Genomic DNA, 15,487 nt, shown 5'->3' with positions numbered 1-15,487 from the left:
GCAAGTAGAGTATAATTGTCAGGTAAGCATATGTCTCCATCATATTATCTCCCTACATATCTGAATTTTGATTTGGAAAATGTGGTGACTATTCATGTGTCTGACTGAGTGAAGATTACTTTTCAGTCACCCTTTGAACCTCCAGCCTCAGTGCATGTATCAAGCTAGGTGGTTATGAAAATACAGCCTGGAAATTAGCTTGTTAGATTTTATTTTCCTTTGACCTTTTTAATAAGTGAATTGTGAGCATTTTCGGCTTAATTGGAGTTGTTATTGATTGAGGTGGAACTCTTCAGATGAGTCAGACCTGATGTGATTAAGCATAGGAGAGAAAAAATTACATTAGAGCCCGTTGCAGCCCCCAAATAAAATTACACTATTGATGAGTTTTAAGTCAGCCAGAAGTTCAGGCATTATTTGAATCAAAAGAAAACTCATTTAATGTGAAACGGCACCCTACACCCTGCGGGCTTTAAGGGTTTAGGGCTTAGTCATTGTATTTTAGCTTTGACCTGCCTGCTCTTTGAACCCAGTTAACCTCTGATAGAATTTAAGCAGGAGCTGCCTTGATAGTCATTTCTTTATTTTGTCTTTTTTGTGTTGCTTTGAATTCTTCTTCACTTTATAACTCTCATCTCTTCTTTGTTGTTTGGTTGTATTGTTTGTTTTTGTTCCTGCTAAAGCCAATTGCTCCTTTTCCCTCACCCTTCTTTGGTCAAAATATTTCTCTGAAAAGTCAAGTACATATAAACTGGTTTCTACTTGGACTTTATCTGAAGCGGACCCACCAAGATCCAAAACTCACATCAAAGGGAACTGAAGGAAGGAGGTATGTCTGGGCTGAAGCAGAAGAAAGGGAGAACGAACTTTTAAAAATTAAATTTGTTTTTGATTATAGAAGTAATTTATGTTTATTGTGGGAAAATTGGATCTTAATACAAACGGTGCATCTCCATCCTAGTTTTTTTCTATACACATTTGTGTGTGTGTGTGTGTGTGTGTGTGTGTGTATCAATTATTTACATGTTATGGTCATGTGTAATATTCACAAATGATACACAGTTTTGGTCTTAAATTTTAGTTTGTCGCATTTTCTCTCCTAATAAATTTTCTTCTAAAGCATACTTCTGATTTCAGTATTCCTTCAGATAGATATAGTAAAATTAAGTGAGATCTAATTTCTCACCGATATAGATAATGCTGTAATCAACATCTTTGCACATATCTTTCCTTGCATTTCAATGACTCTCTTAGGGTAATTCCTAGACATATATTTGCCCTCTGGAAAAAATTATGCATATGGAAGCCCTCACCAGCAAAGAGTGAATGAGTGTAGAGATTTCACATTTATTAGTGACATGGAAGTGGTTTTAGTGAGATGAGTTTTTCCTTGAGGTGATTTACTTAACTTCATCTCTCTCTTTAACTTAATTTCAAAGACATAGCACAGCTCTGTAAATAATCTAGTTTTGCTTTGTTATTAATTTAAGAATTCTTTAGATTTAAGTTTGGTTTTATAAATGCATTGGTGATCAGTATTGCTATTTATTTCAGCCTGGACTTTGAGTCTTGGTCATTCAAAGTATCTAGTACTTTTTTTCCATATTTGATTCAAATATATAGAGCTCACTAAGCCTGAGTCTTAATGAACTAGAAGCGTTCAGTTTTATTCAACTTACATCAGCTATGTGACGTATGTGGTTACATCTACATGTCAGAATTTTGTCAGTTGTGGCCATCTGGCCCAGTTGCGGAATCAGGAAAGAAAATAGTCTCCGAGTGACTGTGGACCTTCGAGAATAACAATCCCCAGGCCAATGTCCTTTATTTTGTCAGAGAGAACGTGTATAGGAAAAAGCTACATATTAGAAGATGTCAATACACATTAACCAAAAAACAGGAAGAAGAAGTGATAGCCAAGAGCAGAATGGAATAGGGTAGAAAGAGGGAGTAATACGGGGCAGTGTGAGAAGCATACAGCCTTATTACCTTTGCATTTCCAGGGCCACACACCTCACTGATGGATGTTTAGAAGCCTCACTCTGGACCATCAAAGAGATGCTATGTTGTGATTCACATACATCGTTGAATGTGGTAGAACAGCGTGATCGTAAAAGACCACCATGAGAATGATGATATTAAAGCACATGTTTGGACATTGAATACACACATTTCAGTTTCTTGTTAAAATTATCTTGTGCAGTACATCTCATTCCATAGTGGCTAGTCTTTGGAGTCCAAAGCCTGACTTTTTTCCTGTAATTTAGAATGTGACTCGAATAGGTGTATATACACACATATATATAGTTTGAATTCTTTTTTTTTAAATATATTTTATTGATTTTCTACAGAGAGGAAGGGAGAGAGATAGAGAGCCAGAAACATCGATGAGAGAGAAACATCGATCAGCTGCCTCCTGCACATCTCCTACTGGAGATGTGCCCGCAACCAAGGCACATGCCCCTGACCGGAATCGAACCCGGGACCCTCCAGTCCACAGGCCGATGCTCCATCCACTGAGCCAAACCGGTTTTGGCTAGTTTGAATTCTTATAAAGGGAGAATTATTTTCTCAAATACTTTCCCAAACAGAGAATCCTCTTCGATCAGAAAAATTGAAAGCAATCCAGTCTGACTCCAAAGTTTGTGTTCTTTCCAGTGCCACACACAGTCTGCAAATGACATCATCACTTACACCTTTAAAGTTTTTCTCATTGGGAATAAATATAATGATAATATTTTCATGAGCTGTGGAAGACAAAGTATGTGTGGGGGCATATATTTTGAAGAATATGCTAGGAGCCGTAGCAGTTTGGCTCAGTGGATAGAGCATCGGCCTGCAGACTGAAGGGTCCCAGGTTCGATTCCGGTCAAGGGCATGTACCTTAGTTGTGGACACATCCCCAGTGGGGGGTGTGCAGGAGGCAGCTGGTCGATGTTTCTCTCTCATCAATGTTTCTAACTCTCTGTCCCTCTCCCTCCCTCTCTGTAAAAAATCAATAAAATATATATTAAAAAAAGAATATGCTAGGATAAATATAAATATATTTTCTCCATTTATCCGATTTTTTTCAGGAAAGTCATTAACTTTTGATGACATTCAAATAATTCCCCTTAGTCCTGGCCAGGTAAGCTTTGCATCGTTGGAAGAGACAATTTGCTCTAATGACATAAATGATGGGGGCCTGATGTGATATCATTTGTGAATCAGTTATGACCCATGATTGAAAAACACTAGCATAGAAATAGAGTGTGTCATCCACCTAGATAGAGGTAGGTGGTCCCAGAGTTTGGTGAATTTAGGGACACAATGATGCCACCAAGGACCGAGGGACTTTCCATCTTTCTACGTGCCCCCCCTTGTCACAGAATGGCAGACACAGTTCCACACATCACATCCTCAAAGAAATAGAGCCAAAGACAGAACACTTTTTCCGTGCGTGTGTGTGTGTGTGTGTGTGTGTGTGTGTGTGTGTGTAATGAAAGGGTCATCTTTTTTTCCAGAAGCTCCTCCTAGCAGACTTCCTTTTTGGCTTCATTCAGTGTTCAGGCTCCACCACAGCTATCCTTAAACCAATCACTGGCAAGGGGAATAGATGCCATATTTGGTACGGATATGGTATGTTATGGTAATGGATGCCATAATTGACATGGAGGAGTGAACATTCATTCCCTGGGACAGGGGAGGAGGCTCATGTCTCCCGAGCTCGTGGGAGGGAGATGCTCAGATTAGTTCTGGCTCTGCCAACAGGGAATGAGTGGTGAGGAGAGCTGCTGGACAGCTCGCTAATGATGCCTGTGATGTTCACCAGAGCATCTGACTAACTTCTGTCAGTGTTACCGCTGTAAGGCCTTCTCTTATTATCTGTGAGCTTATTTTATGCCTTTGGTATATTCTCGATTATTTAAGGATGGGGACTTACAATATTCATTAAGACATGGAATAGTGTCTTGTCCTAGAGGGTGATCAATAAATATTACTAAATTGATTAGAATTGCCCATACCAATTAATTAGAAGCTTTCTTACTTTTTCAATTGAATCTAAATTCTTTAAAATCAAGTTATTTGTTTGAATATTGACACCCTCCTAGTAAAGTTACTTTTCTTCATTCCAGAAAATGATGAAGAGGCCTTACTCAGAAAAGTACTGGAATAAAGTTACTGTGGGTGCTGTGTAATACAAGCCCTGAAAAAAGTGTTTACAGTTTTGTGTGGGTGTAGGAGGAAAAAAGGATTCAAATATAAATATGAGTGGGAAAGCAATCTTGTATTGAGTCCATTTTATAAATCTGTTAACCTATTGAAGACTATACAGCAGAATTTATCATCATAAAGATTAGAAAGTGAAAGAAATTAAATATATAAAATTACTGTGATGATTTGAAGCTCCATTCAATAAAAGTTTTCTTAGAAAAACTAATTACCTCACTGATTTAAAATTCAGTACATTATTATCCCTATCACATAATTTCATTTAAAAAATCTTTTACAGTAAAATGAGATCAAAAGAGCAGATTTTAGTTACTAATGTGGTGTGAGTTACAAAGCCAGTGTTCCAAGTCTTAATTCGTTTTGTAATGTAAGCATTGCTCAAGAGCTTATCTTTTTCAATGTAAAGAATTCTTCATATAAACTTCCCTTCATTTGGTTCAGGTTCAGTGATAGTACATGTTTATCATTTTTTACTTTCTGAGAAAGTAAAACTCCTGTTTTAAAAAATATTTGAGATAGTATATTTTAAAGTTTTTCTGAAAAGAAATATAGTACTCATTTGCCTGAAGAATGGTCATTTTGTAGGTATAAATGAGAAGTTCCTGCCTTATTCAAGAATAGCCATTATTGCCCTAGCTGGTGTGGCTCAGTGGATAGAGTGCCAGTCTGAGAACTGAAGAGTCCTGGGTTCAATTCTGGTCAAGGGCACATGCCCGTATTGCGGGCTCAATCCCTAGTAGGGTCGTGCAGGAGGCAGCCGATCAATGATTCTCTCTCATCATTGATGTTTCTCTCTCTCTCTTTCCCTTCATCTCTGAAATCAATAAAAATATATTTTAAAAAAAGAATAGCCATTATAAATTGTTCTCTCAAGTGATGTGAAATTTTAAATTGAATTCAACACAAAGACATGAATTATTTTTAAAACATTTTTATTGTTTGCTAATGGAACTCATTTTTAGTTATAGAATTTGCTAAGGAAAGTGATGCTAGGCACGAATCACTGTCATTCTAAAAGTAACTGAAGTATTTCCTTCAGTTATCTTCTCTTTTTCTGATCTTTTAATCCTGAAAAAAAATAGCAAAAGGAACAATTAAAATAGTTTACAAATATTCTTAGCAAGTATCATTTACAAACGTAGGGCTTCAGTTTTGCCAAAACAATGTACAACCATTTAAGTTTGGCTCTATAATTGTCCAAGTTTCTTCGTTAGCTCCTTGACATTAGAAATGAGGTATCCAGGATGGAGGCTTCTGCCTTCAGGATACTTAAAACTATTATTTAATTAGAAAAGAACAATTGCTATCTTTATTGAGCACTTCCTGTATGCCAGGATCTGACCTCACCACTTTACTTTCCATAAAACAAGTCTATGAAGCTATCAATATTTATACTCTATTTTTACACGGGAGTTTTCAAAAGTTGAAGCTCCCTATTCGAAGGCAGCCCTTTAAAAATAGCTCTGGCAGGGTATGAACACATTATGAAGTTCATGGCCTTAGTTATTAACAAAGAGATAGATAAATATATTTTCTATACAAAGAGGGAACATATGCCTTAGACTAGAATAATCAAATATACGCACCAGAGTATTGGTGATACCATCAATTTTCAAAAATTCTGCCCCTGATTCTCCATCATTGTGAAGACACATATGGCATATATTATAATATATTCTCATTTTTACTGGGAAACTATGGTATTTGTACTTGGACAGAGGCTTGAACATTCTCTGATTTAGTTCTTTTCTTTCATTTTGAAGAAGGAAAAACACCTATCAATTTGAAGTAACTTGTTTAATACCATCTCCTCTTTGGGAGCAAAGCCAGAATTGGAACCCGGGTATCCTGGCTCCTCACCAAAAAGGAACCTGACCCTCTGTCTGGTTAGCTTCCTCCAAGTTCAATTAAAAGCCACTTTAAATAGGTCATCTTCTGTAGGTCTTTAAAGAGATGTCCCACCTCCCTGTTTAAATATTTGCATCCCCTCCTTTAAAATAATATTCAGTGCACTTCTAGCCTATTCCTGCTAGTCTAACACTTGAAAGATAAGGAGAACAGATATTGTTTCATATCATTGTTCTTAAAGTTAACAGGTTTCAGTACTATATATTCTGGTAGGAATTAAAGCTTTGAAACCCACCATAAAGGCTATGGTCTTCATTACGAAGCCATGTAGATAAACCTGTTGATCATATCAAATTACAGCACATGCTTATACTCATAGAGTCCATGACCTATCGCTACTGAACGTGAAGAAGCTGGATGGTTGGAGAACTTAGAACTCTGGGGGCCTTCGCTTCACCATGCCCACGGGTGTTGTAGTGGCTCCGGGAGATACTCACCACTTCTTCCCGCTTGGTCTTGTCTGTTGCTGGCCAAGCTTCCAGAGGCAGGTCAGGAAGCATGGGGGGCAGGGGCTGCATGGGGAACATCGGAGGCAGAGGTGGCTGGGGTGGCAGGGGCTGGATGGGGTGTACGGGTGGCTGGGGCTGGATGGGCTGGTGAGGCTGCGGCTGGACGGGCTGGGGCTGGTAGGGCTGCTGGGCGGGCGGAAGGAGGTTTGGCTGGTGGTGTTGGGTTGGAGTCATGGAGTGTTGGCCAGGAACTGGCATCATTGGCTGCTGGGGGGCCACGGGCTGCTGAGCTGGCACCACGGGGATGTGGTGATGAGGCTGTAGGGCGTGATTCGGGGGGTTCTGCTGGGACAGCACGGGAATGATTTGGTGGTGCAGCCATCCACCCATGGGTTCGTAACCATAGGAAGTGTACTGGTGAGAAACAAAGAGGCAGGTTTACCATTGGCTCATTGGCTTCCAGCTGGAGAATAGCAATGTTTTCTTGGTCCCTATGACAATCTGAATACTTATTCATTCCTCCTGGGCAAGAATTTCTAACTGTGTCCACAGAGAGGACCTTTAGAAACTAGACTTCCTGTTAGTGTCAGATGTGGCAGAGCTATGGCATTTCACTGCAAAGGGAATCGAACTGCACACTTCGTGGTTTGAGAGAATAAAGAACAAAATATCTACATACCGGCTGCCTTATCATGCTCTGGTACCACTTCAGAGGGGTGAGCACCTTAAGAGAAAGAGACATTAAAATACATTTGTTTTACTATGGTTACATGAAATATACATTCAAAAATGCAGTCCTGTCAATATTGATAACCTAAAAATATGAGTTCTATGGAAGGAAGAATAAACATTTGTGTGTTAGGTGCTATGCTGTATCCATCACACACATTTTTCGTGTTTTCTCACATACTCTGAGGCAAGTATCATCATCACTCTTTTTAAAAATATATTGTTATTGATTTTAGAGAGGAATGGAGAGGGAGAGAGAGAAACATCAATGATGAGAGAGAATCATTGATCGGCTGCCTCCTGCACACCCCACACTGGGGATCAAGCCCACAACCCAGGCATGTGCCCTGACCGGGAATCAAACCCTGACCTCCTGGTTCATATGTGGATGTTCAACCGCTGAGCCACGCCGACCTGGCATCACCCTCACTCCTACAAGGTCATGGAGAGTTAAAGAGGTTCATGAGCTTGGCTGAGGTTACAAATGTAGCAATTCTGTTTCATTCCTCAGCTTCTGCTCTTCTTTGCAAGAGCAAAACAAACCAGAAAAATTAATGTGACACAACATTAATCATTATTTTTTGATTTGATGTCACAATGAATAAAGAAAGGAGGCAGAAACCATGTTCCTCATTCTATAAACACAGGTTTTCTGGTCAAATATGTCAGCCTTGTAAGGTTACCAGAAAATCTTGCCTGAAATTCTTATTCACATTTTTCCTCAGCCTGTATGAATAGATAGACTCACAGAGTGTCATCTAAACCTATGAAAGAAGGAAGTTTCATTCCTTCTCTAAACAGTATATATCTAGGCAACCTCAGGGGCAAGGACTCCTTAATATAGTGCTACAGCATTGGATATCACTACAACAAACAATTATTAATCTTGCTCAAGTTATACTTGACAAAGCACCTTTTATGTTGCTGGACTATTTCGCTCCCCAAACAGTAATTTGAAGTGTGGATACTGTAATTATTTCCCTTCTACAGATGAGGAAACCAGAATCCCAGAGAATGAAAATGACTTGCCCAAGGTCACATGGTTAGTATGGGGCTGAGGAGAGCCTCTAACCCCATTTTCAGAAATCTCAAGCTTTGTATTGCTCTGAAGAATGGCTCATAGACTACTTGGTCACGAATCTTTCCGTAAAGACAAGTGAGGGATACACACAGGGGATGAACATCTTAGAATCAGGCGTTTTCTAGCGGGAAAGGATCTTAACATCTTACCCGATTCCCCACATTTTGGGGGCTGGGATAGAATAAACCTGCTCGGCCGGAGTTTCTTTTCTGCCCTACCATGCGGTCCCCCCGAGTGACAGCTCATGACGAATACTTTTATGCCATAAAAGCAGGAGAAACTGAGGCAGAGGGGCCAGGCAGGAGCGTGCTGGGGCAATTCAGACTTGAAGCGACTCACCAGAGCTTAAACCAGGAAGCAGTAGGGGGAGCTAACAAGGTGGGACTGATAAACATCTTGAATGAAGAATCAACACACTTTTCTTTACAGATCCCAGGACATGGTTAACTCAAACAATGGTCAAAATGAGTAAAGAGAAAAATTACCTCATAGCTGAAGTTGATATAACCAGGGTGGCCAGGATGAGGTGGTAGCTTTTATAGGGAGGGGAGAAGGAGAAGAAAATGAAAGAGGGAGAGGGAGAGAAGAGGAAGAGAGAGAGGAAGAGATTAAGTCAATATGCAATTTGTTCACATTAAGAGAGACTGAAGCTACTTTAAAAAAATCAACATAATGCAGAATATATTTGAGGTCTGCTTTTCGTTGAACATGTATGCTGTGTGGGAGAGGAGCCCTCTTAGTTGAAAGACTTTCCCCACAGCTGCAGTCTTATGGTGGGAGGCCTAGAAGCAGGAACCAGCACCCATTTGTCCTCCAGTGACCTTCGGAGACCCGCCATCCATGCTGTCAATCAATCCTACTCTATCCCACCCACCGTCTTCCTCTTGAAACTCATTCCATGTTGGGAAGAGACACGTTTCTCTGCCACAACATGAAATACCAATGAAAGAATCATCTCCCAGACCTTCCCTCACAGATCAGGAGGTGGGGGAGTGCTTAAGCATCAAAGAGATTCCTCATCATTCACAGGCAAAGTAAATAACACAACAACAAAACAAACAAGTGCATTATTGCTGAATCTGGGGACAAGCTGGGCGCAGGGAAGTGGAAACCTAAATCCCCATGGAAAAAGAAAGGGTGGGTGGATGAAGTTTAAGCCGATTTTTGTTATTGTTCTATCAATGTTTTTGTAGCAGAGACATTTAAAAGTTGAAAATAAAAACAACCGGAATCCTGAGCTAAACCAGGACTGTTTGTCCTGTGCAAAGTGTGGACCAAGTGCCCGATGCCTGCCTTCTGAAGCTTGGTCGGCCATGGGATGGGTGAGAAGGAGGGGAGAGAGCATCATGCAGAACATCTTCCTCAGACGTCAAGCTATCTAAGGCTCTGTTCTTTTAAAATGCTCGTATTTCCTAAGAGGGCTCATTTGCTCTCATCTGAGTGTGAATTCTTTGAGTCACGTAACTGCCTTTTCTATACCTTCTTGATGTGAGCCCCTCAGAGGGTAGGGGTGTTGAGTTGAGGGGGGGAAGGGGGCTGAGTTTGTAATGCAGAGGCTCCTAGGGGCACCAGGAATTGCCACAAGGCAGGATTTCAAGCAGGCAGAGTGCAGAACCTTGGGCGTGTGCTTGAGAGAGGAGGAGAGGAGGCAGATATGCAAGCTTTGCTGGCTTCTGGTCGTATCAACTGCTCTCTCTGCCGCTGAGAAGCAGACGGATCCTGCTGTGCCTTCATGTGATTTAGGCTCTTTGAGCTTTTGTACCCATGTCCAGGGAGAATGGGTCAACCTTCCTGGGCCTTGATACCTTTGAATGTAAAATATATCCATATGTACTGGGGGTCGGGAGGATTCCACCCAGAAGTCATGCGCTGAGCAGGAGCCCCCAAAGGGATGAGGCTTCTGAGAACAGGAAGATGGTTCAAGAAGGGAGTTCCTATCACAGAAACTGTACCCCTGAAGGATACAGCACGGGGATGGGGAGAGCAGAAAGAGATTTGGACACTTGCGAGAAGTTGGGTTTTAGAGAAAACTGGCGTTTTTTAATTTGCCTCAGGCTGACTTAGGCACTTTCTCTGGAGGCCTTTCAAGGGTCCCTTCCAGAAGTTTCCTCCATCTAGAGATGAGCCATGATCTTTACAAGCGTATTGTTTCATCAGAATCTCCTCCGTGCTTGTTCAAGTGCAGAGTCCTGGGCCCAATCTCGGCTGTACTAAATCAGAATCTTTGGTGGAGACATCTGAGAATCTATTTTTTAAAAAACAAGCTCTTCAAAGTATTTTTTAAACACAAAACTGTTCGAGGACATCTTATCTTAATACTGTTCTAAACCCCAGAGTTTACCAACTATGGGGCAGTTTTATTTCCAAGCTTGTGCAATTGGACATTGACGTATGCATCGGGGTCGTTTTACTCACGGGCATAGCAAAGGCTGCTCCCAAAAGGCAGGCAAACAGAATCCAGGTCCCCATTTCTTGATGGTCCTGAAACATGTCAACACACACTCTCTTTATCTCTTCTCACATATGGACATCATTAAAGCCCCACAAAACCCACATAATCCATATTGATCTGTTGTTAGTGGGAAGGATAAGACAGTTCTGTTTGAGGTTACTTCATTCCTGTATGATTCCCAGTTCTCAGCCCATTTTGTTGTTTCTAGGGTCCCAATAGTGAGAAAGATGCTTTTCCTTTAGGTTGAGAGCTGACCACGTTGCAGGGACGTGGATAATCTATCATTGCAGTATTTTGCATGCCATTTCCCTACACCCATAAGCTTCAGAGTCATAGAAGCTAAGTGTAGCTTATAATGAATGCTGAAAAGAATTGAGTTGACTCTAAAATTGAGAAGAGCGTCAAGATACACAGTATCTGATACTTTGAGAACCAGGCGGTAGAGAAATGTGTTTTTTGTACAGTTTGCCTGAGCATTTCTGCTGTTCAAAACAAAGCCTTGCCGAAGCCGGTTTGGCTCAGTGGATAGAGCATCGGCCTGCGGACTGAAGGGTCCCAGGTTCGATTCCGGTCAAGGGCATGTACCTGGGTTGCGGGCAGATCCCCAGTAGGAGGTGTGCAGGAGGCAGCTGGTCGATGTTTCTCTCTCATCGATGTTTCTAACTCTCTATCTCTCTCCCTTCCTCTCTGTATAAAATCAATAAAATATATTTTAAAAAAAACAAAGCCTCATCGTTGAGAAAAGACATTAAGTAACTTGCCAACAGAATAAGGAAGGAGTGGAATTTGGCTCCGGGTGTTCCCACCAGTAGGACTTCAGGCAAGACCCTCAGGTAACATCTCTGAGGTCCAGGTGTGCAGCAAAAGATGTGGTTATGGATGGCACTCGAATTCTGTGATTATTCCATGAGTTTCGAATGCCATCTACTTAAAAGATTCCATATTTGATCACTGACATCTTCCTTTTGTTTGACACTGCACTGGGCTTATCCCACAAAGAAAGCCCTTGAGACAGGAAGCACAACAGGCTACCCTAAGACATGCACATTGGCTTGGTGGTATACATTATCCACTCACTTTTAAAGCTTTCAGAAGGAAGGCCTTCCATTTTGCATAGGAAGTGAATACCATGTGTCAGAATGCTGGCTATGGAAAGTACACTGACATTTTCTAGCTCCTAAATCTGTTTTTGAAAGTTTGAATTAAGGAGAAAAATCTTTCCGTTGATGATTCTATTTGATGTCATTAAGTAAAATGTTTTTTAAAGTAGTGGGTGGCAGAGGGTGGAAATTATTTTTATCTTACCTGAGAAGTAATTAAAGTAAGTATTTTGCTTTGAAATTTGGCCCCCAAAAGTGCATTAAGATTTTGGAACTAAAATTTAAAGAAATACAGATACTTTGCTGCATTACGAAGTAACACACTTCATTTAATAATCAGAGTCTCAATTATGGTCCAACTGAAGACATAACTGAATGGTAACAGCATAAAGTATTAGAAATGCATAATACATCGTAGCTTTTGGACGTGAAATGTAGAAAAAGAAATAATCACAGTAGAAATAATACCAAATAATGAATGAAATTCACATACCTTTGGGTATTTGTATTCAGAGCAGGTTTCTGTCTGAAGCTCGGGATGCTTGATCCTATAGATTTCTTCCAACTGAGAGCTCAATTTATATCATTCACAGCATCTGGAACAACCAATCAGGTCTCTGAAGGAAAAATGTGTCGAGTATAACGAAAAATCCCTGTATCACGAATTTTTAGAAGCTATGATCAAGCATAAGGTTGAATGTTGTGATTAGAGCGTATAGAGTCTTTCATTACGGGCAATAATGGGTTTACAGGAAAAAAATTTCATCACACTGTTTTTAAGTCAGCAAATAAGTTGACTGCACATGCTGATATATTCAGATTTACCTTCAAGAAGCAACTATGTCATTATCTGTTCCCTGTTCTAGCAAACATAACATTGTTCTTTACCAAAAAAAAGTGTTAGATGGTTGAGTTTTTATGGTGTAATCAAGATATCTCCTAGAGTTCCCCATTCTTTTCTGATCAAAATAAATTGATTCAAGCTCCCGTTCTGGAAAACCCCAAAGCTCTCCCCAATATTTCTCTCAGGGAATACTAGTATAATTTAGGGATCACTACTGTTCTATTTTCTATTCTCATTGAAAGTGTTTTCTCTGTTGCCTGTGGTCATTCCTTTAACACCATTCTGGTGGCCACCAAAAGAGGGGACAAAGTCTCTTCTCCTTGGCCCCATCCTGCAACCCATCTGCCATGCAAGCAACCATGAACTTGAGGTTATCACAGTAGCAAAACATTGACTGATAATCTAAAAGGCAAGGCAAGAAATGTATCACACACCAGACCTCACACTTAAAAATGTATTTTGGGCCCTGACCAGTTTGGCTCAGTGGATAGAGCGTCGGCCTGCGGATGCAAAGGTCCCAGGTTCGATTTCGGTCAAGGGCATGTACCTTGGTTTCGGGCACATACCCAGTGGGGTGTGTGCAGGAGGCAGCTGATTGATGTTTCTCTCTCATCGATGTTTCTCTCTATCCTTCTCCCTTTCTCTCTGTAAAAAATCAATAAAATATATTTTTTAAAATGTATTTTGGTCCTTGCAAAAAAGTATGTATCAGATGGAACAGTGCCTTGGCTCCCACATAGTAAAGTAAGTCAGTCTTTCTCAGTATGCTGGCCCTTGTTGGCCCACATCCATGGCCCAATCCATGTCTTTTGCCCGGCCAGCATGGCTCAGTGGTTGAGCGTCGACCTATGAACCGGCAGGTCATGATTCCTGGTCAGGGCACGTGCCCAGGTTGCGGGCTTGATCCCCAGTGTGGGGTATGCAGGAGGCAGCCGATCCATGATTCTCTCTCATCACTGATGTTTCTATCTCTCTCTCTCCCTCTTCCTTCCTCTCTGAACTCAATAAAAATATTTAAAAATTCATGTCTTTTACTCTTCTACTTTAGTAAAGCATACGGATTTTTTCTTTTATCCTAGATTTGGATCAATTAAAAAGCACATTTGTAACTAATGATAAGAGGCAGCTCCTGAGTTGTCTATCAATAGTAGATCAGTGAAAGAAATACTGATTATATACCCAGATAATTTTGTCAGGATAGCCAGATTTCTTTGACTACTTACATAATATTTATAGAGTTTGTACATGTACACATGTTTTTATATAGGTGCTCCACATTGGCTGAATTAAACTCAAGGAGAAATTATTCATGAAAGGCAATGTATGTTATTAAGAACTACAGCTTAGACTTACATAGATCCTGACCCCATCTTCACCAAGGGTTGAGGGACCTTTAACAATATACCTAGTCTATCTGAGATCAGTTTCCTCATTAGTAACATGAAGTAATTACAGAACCTACCTAAGAGGATTAGTGTGAAAACAAAATGAGAGACATCTCTGGGAGAAATGGAAGTAATCACCCTCCCCAGCACCATCACTTGGCATACAGTAAATGTTTTGAAAATGCTGATAAAGAAGATTCTAGGATGGTCTTTGGGACTGAATTCATAGGAAGTGAATAACCCTCATGAAGGAAGGTAGACTTTGAGAAGGTTATAACAGGCAAAATGTAGAAATGAAAGTGAACACTGAATAGGGTTTTAAACGCCAATTATGTCCAGGGTTTGCATTTACATATGAATATATTTGTTGGTAAATTATATATCAGAGTCAAGAAGGAAGCTGCAAAATGGACTTTAGGAGAATTGGCATCAGGTTACTCAGAAGGGGAGTAACTGGGGGGTGAGCAGTAAGGTGTAAAGGAGAATAGGAAGGAGAGGAAGGAAAATGCAGGTCACATTAAATTCTTTTTCAATCTTTTCTCCCATTTAATTTAATTAAATATATCAGAATGCTGAAAAAGATTAAGCACATATAATTTCTACCAATTCAGTCATTGGTGAACTACTAGTGGTCTTGTAGTTTGACAAAATGTACCTCACCACTTTGTGTCATCTTTCAAGAATGAGAGTGTCTTGTAGTTTTACATAATTGATCTCATTATTTCATCTCATCTTTCAAGAATGAGTGTGCCTTGTAATTTTATAAAATTTGTCTCATTACTTTGTCTCATCTTTCAAGAATGAGAGTGACCTTGTTTCCACAAAGGTCAACAAGGATCCCTTATTGTGGCATTAATTGCTCTGGGCCACTAGATATTGAGATATTGCCAATTCATTGTGCACCATTGTTCAGGTTTTGATGGCAAATACCATAGAAATACAATGGAAATTATTTGGTTCTATTTATTTTCTCCTACTGCATATCCTGTCATAAGGTATTAAAATATGGATCTCTCAGCTTGAAATTTCTTTCACTAATTTAGGTCCCACATATGCAGTTTAAAAGTTGTTCAATGGTTTGGGGGAAAAACACAAAATTTCAATTGAAAAAAACCTTCCTGTAAGCAATTATTTTACTTATGAATAAGGTGACTTTATACAAGAAAACAGAATTTACTAGATTGACTATTTATTTTGTTATATAGAGACTACTAGATGCCCGTTGCACAAAGAGATTCGTGCAATAGGCCTTCCCCTCCCCTGGCTGCTGGCACCGGTTTTCCTCCGGCACCCGGGACCCAGGCCTTCGCTCCGGCTCACTCCGGCC

The 15,487-nt window shown here is 40.2% G+C and overlaps 2 protein-coding genes across 3 annotated transcripts in view; one reads left to right on the top strand and one right to left on the bottom strand.

The window, feature by feature from the left end:
- ARHGAP6 (Rho GTPase activating protein 6) overlaps nt 1-15,487 on the top strand; it is a 307,447-nt gene that overhangs the window by 142,001 nt on the left and 149,959 nt on the right. The gene's annotated exons all lie outside the window — the stretch shown is intronic.
- On the bottom strand, nt 5,247-12,475 carry AMELX (amelogenin, X-linked). Its single transcript, XM_005880819.2, has 6 exons — nt 12,425-12,475; nt 10,795-10,860; nt 8,865-8,912; nt 7,249-7,293; nt 6,558-6,983; nt 5,247-5,280 (listed from the first exon to the last, which is right to left on the bottom strand). Exons 2-6 carry the CDS (start codon nt 10,846-10,848, stop codon nt 5,275-5,277), a joined length of 579 nt encoding a protein of 192 aa, XP_005880881.2. The 5' UTR covers nt 10,849-10,860; nt 12,425-12,475; the 3' UTR covers nt 5,247-5,274.

Source organism: Myotis brandtii, unplaced genomic scaffold (assembly GCF_000412655.1).
Source record: "Myotis brandtii unplaced genomic scaffold, ASM41265v1 scaffold655, whole genome shotgun sequence".
Taxonomy (NCBI): domain Eukaryota; kingdom Metazoa; phylum Chordata; class Mammalia; order Chiroptera; family Vespertilionidae; genus Myotis; species Myotis brandtii.
Note: the sequence above shows the minus strand (reverse complement) of the source record. Positions and strands in the feature narration are given on the sequence as shown.

Excerpts from the sequence above, each read along its gene's own strand:
- AMELX (XM_005880819.2), bottom strand. The coding sequence starts at position 10,848 with ATGGGGACCTGGATTCTGTTTGCCTGCCTTTTGGGAGCAGCCTTTGCT. Across the intron at positions 8,913-10,794 it reads GAGCAGCCTTTGCTATGCCC|CTACCACCTCATCCTGGCCA; the intron begins GTGAGTAAAACG and ends TCCCTATAAAAG. Across the intron at positions 6,984-7,248 it reads AGAGCATGATAAGGCAGCCG|TACACTTCCTATGGTTACGA; the intron begins GTATGTAGATAT and ends GTTTCTCACCAG.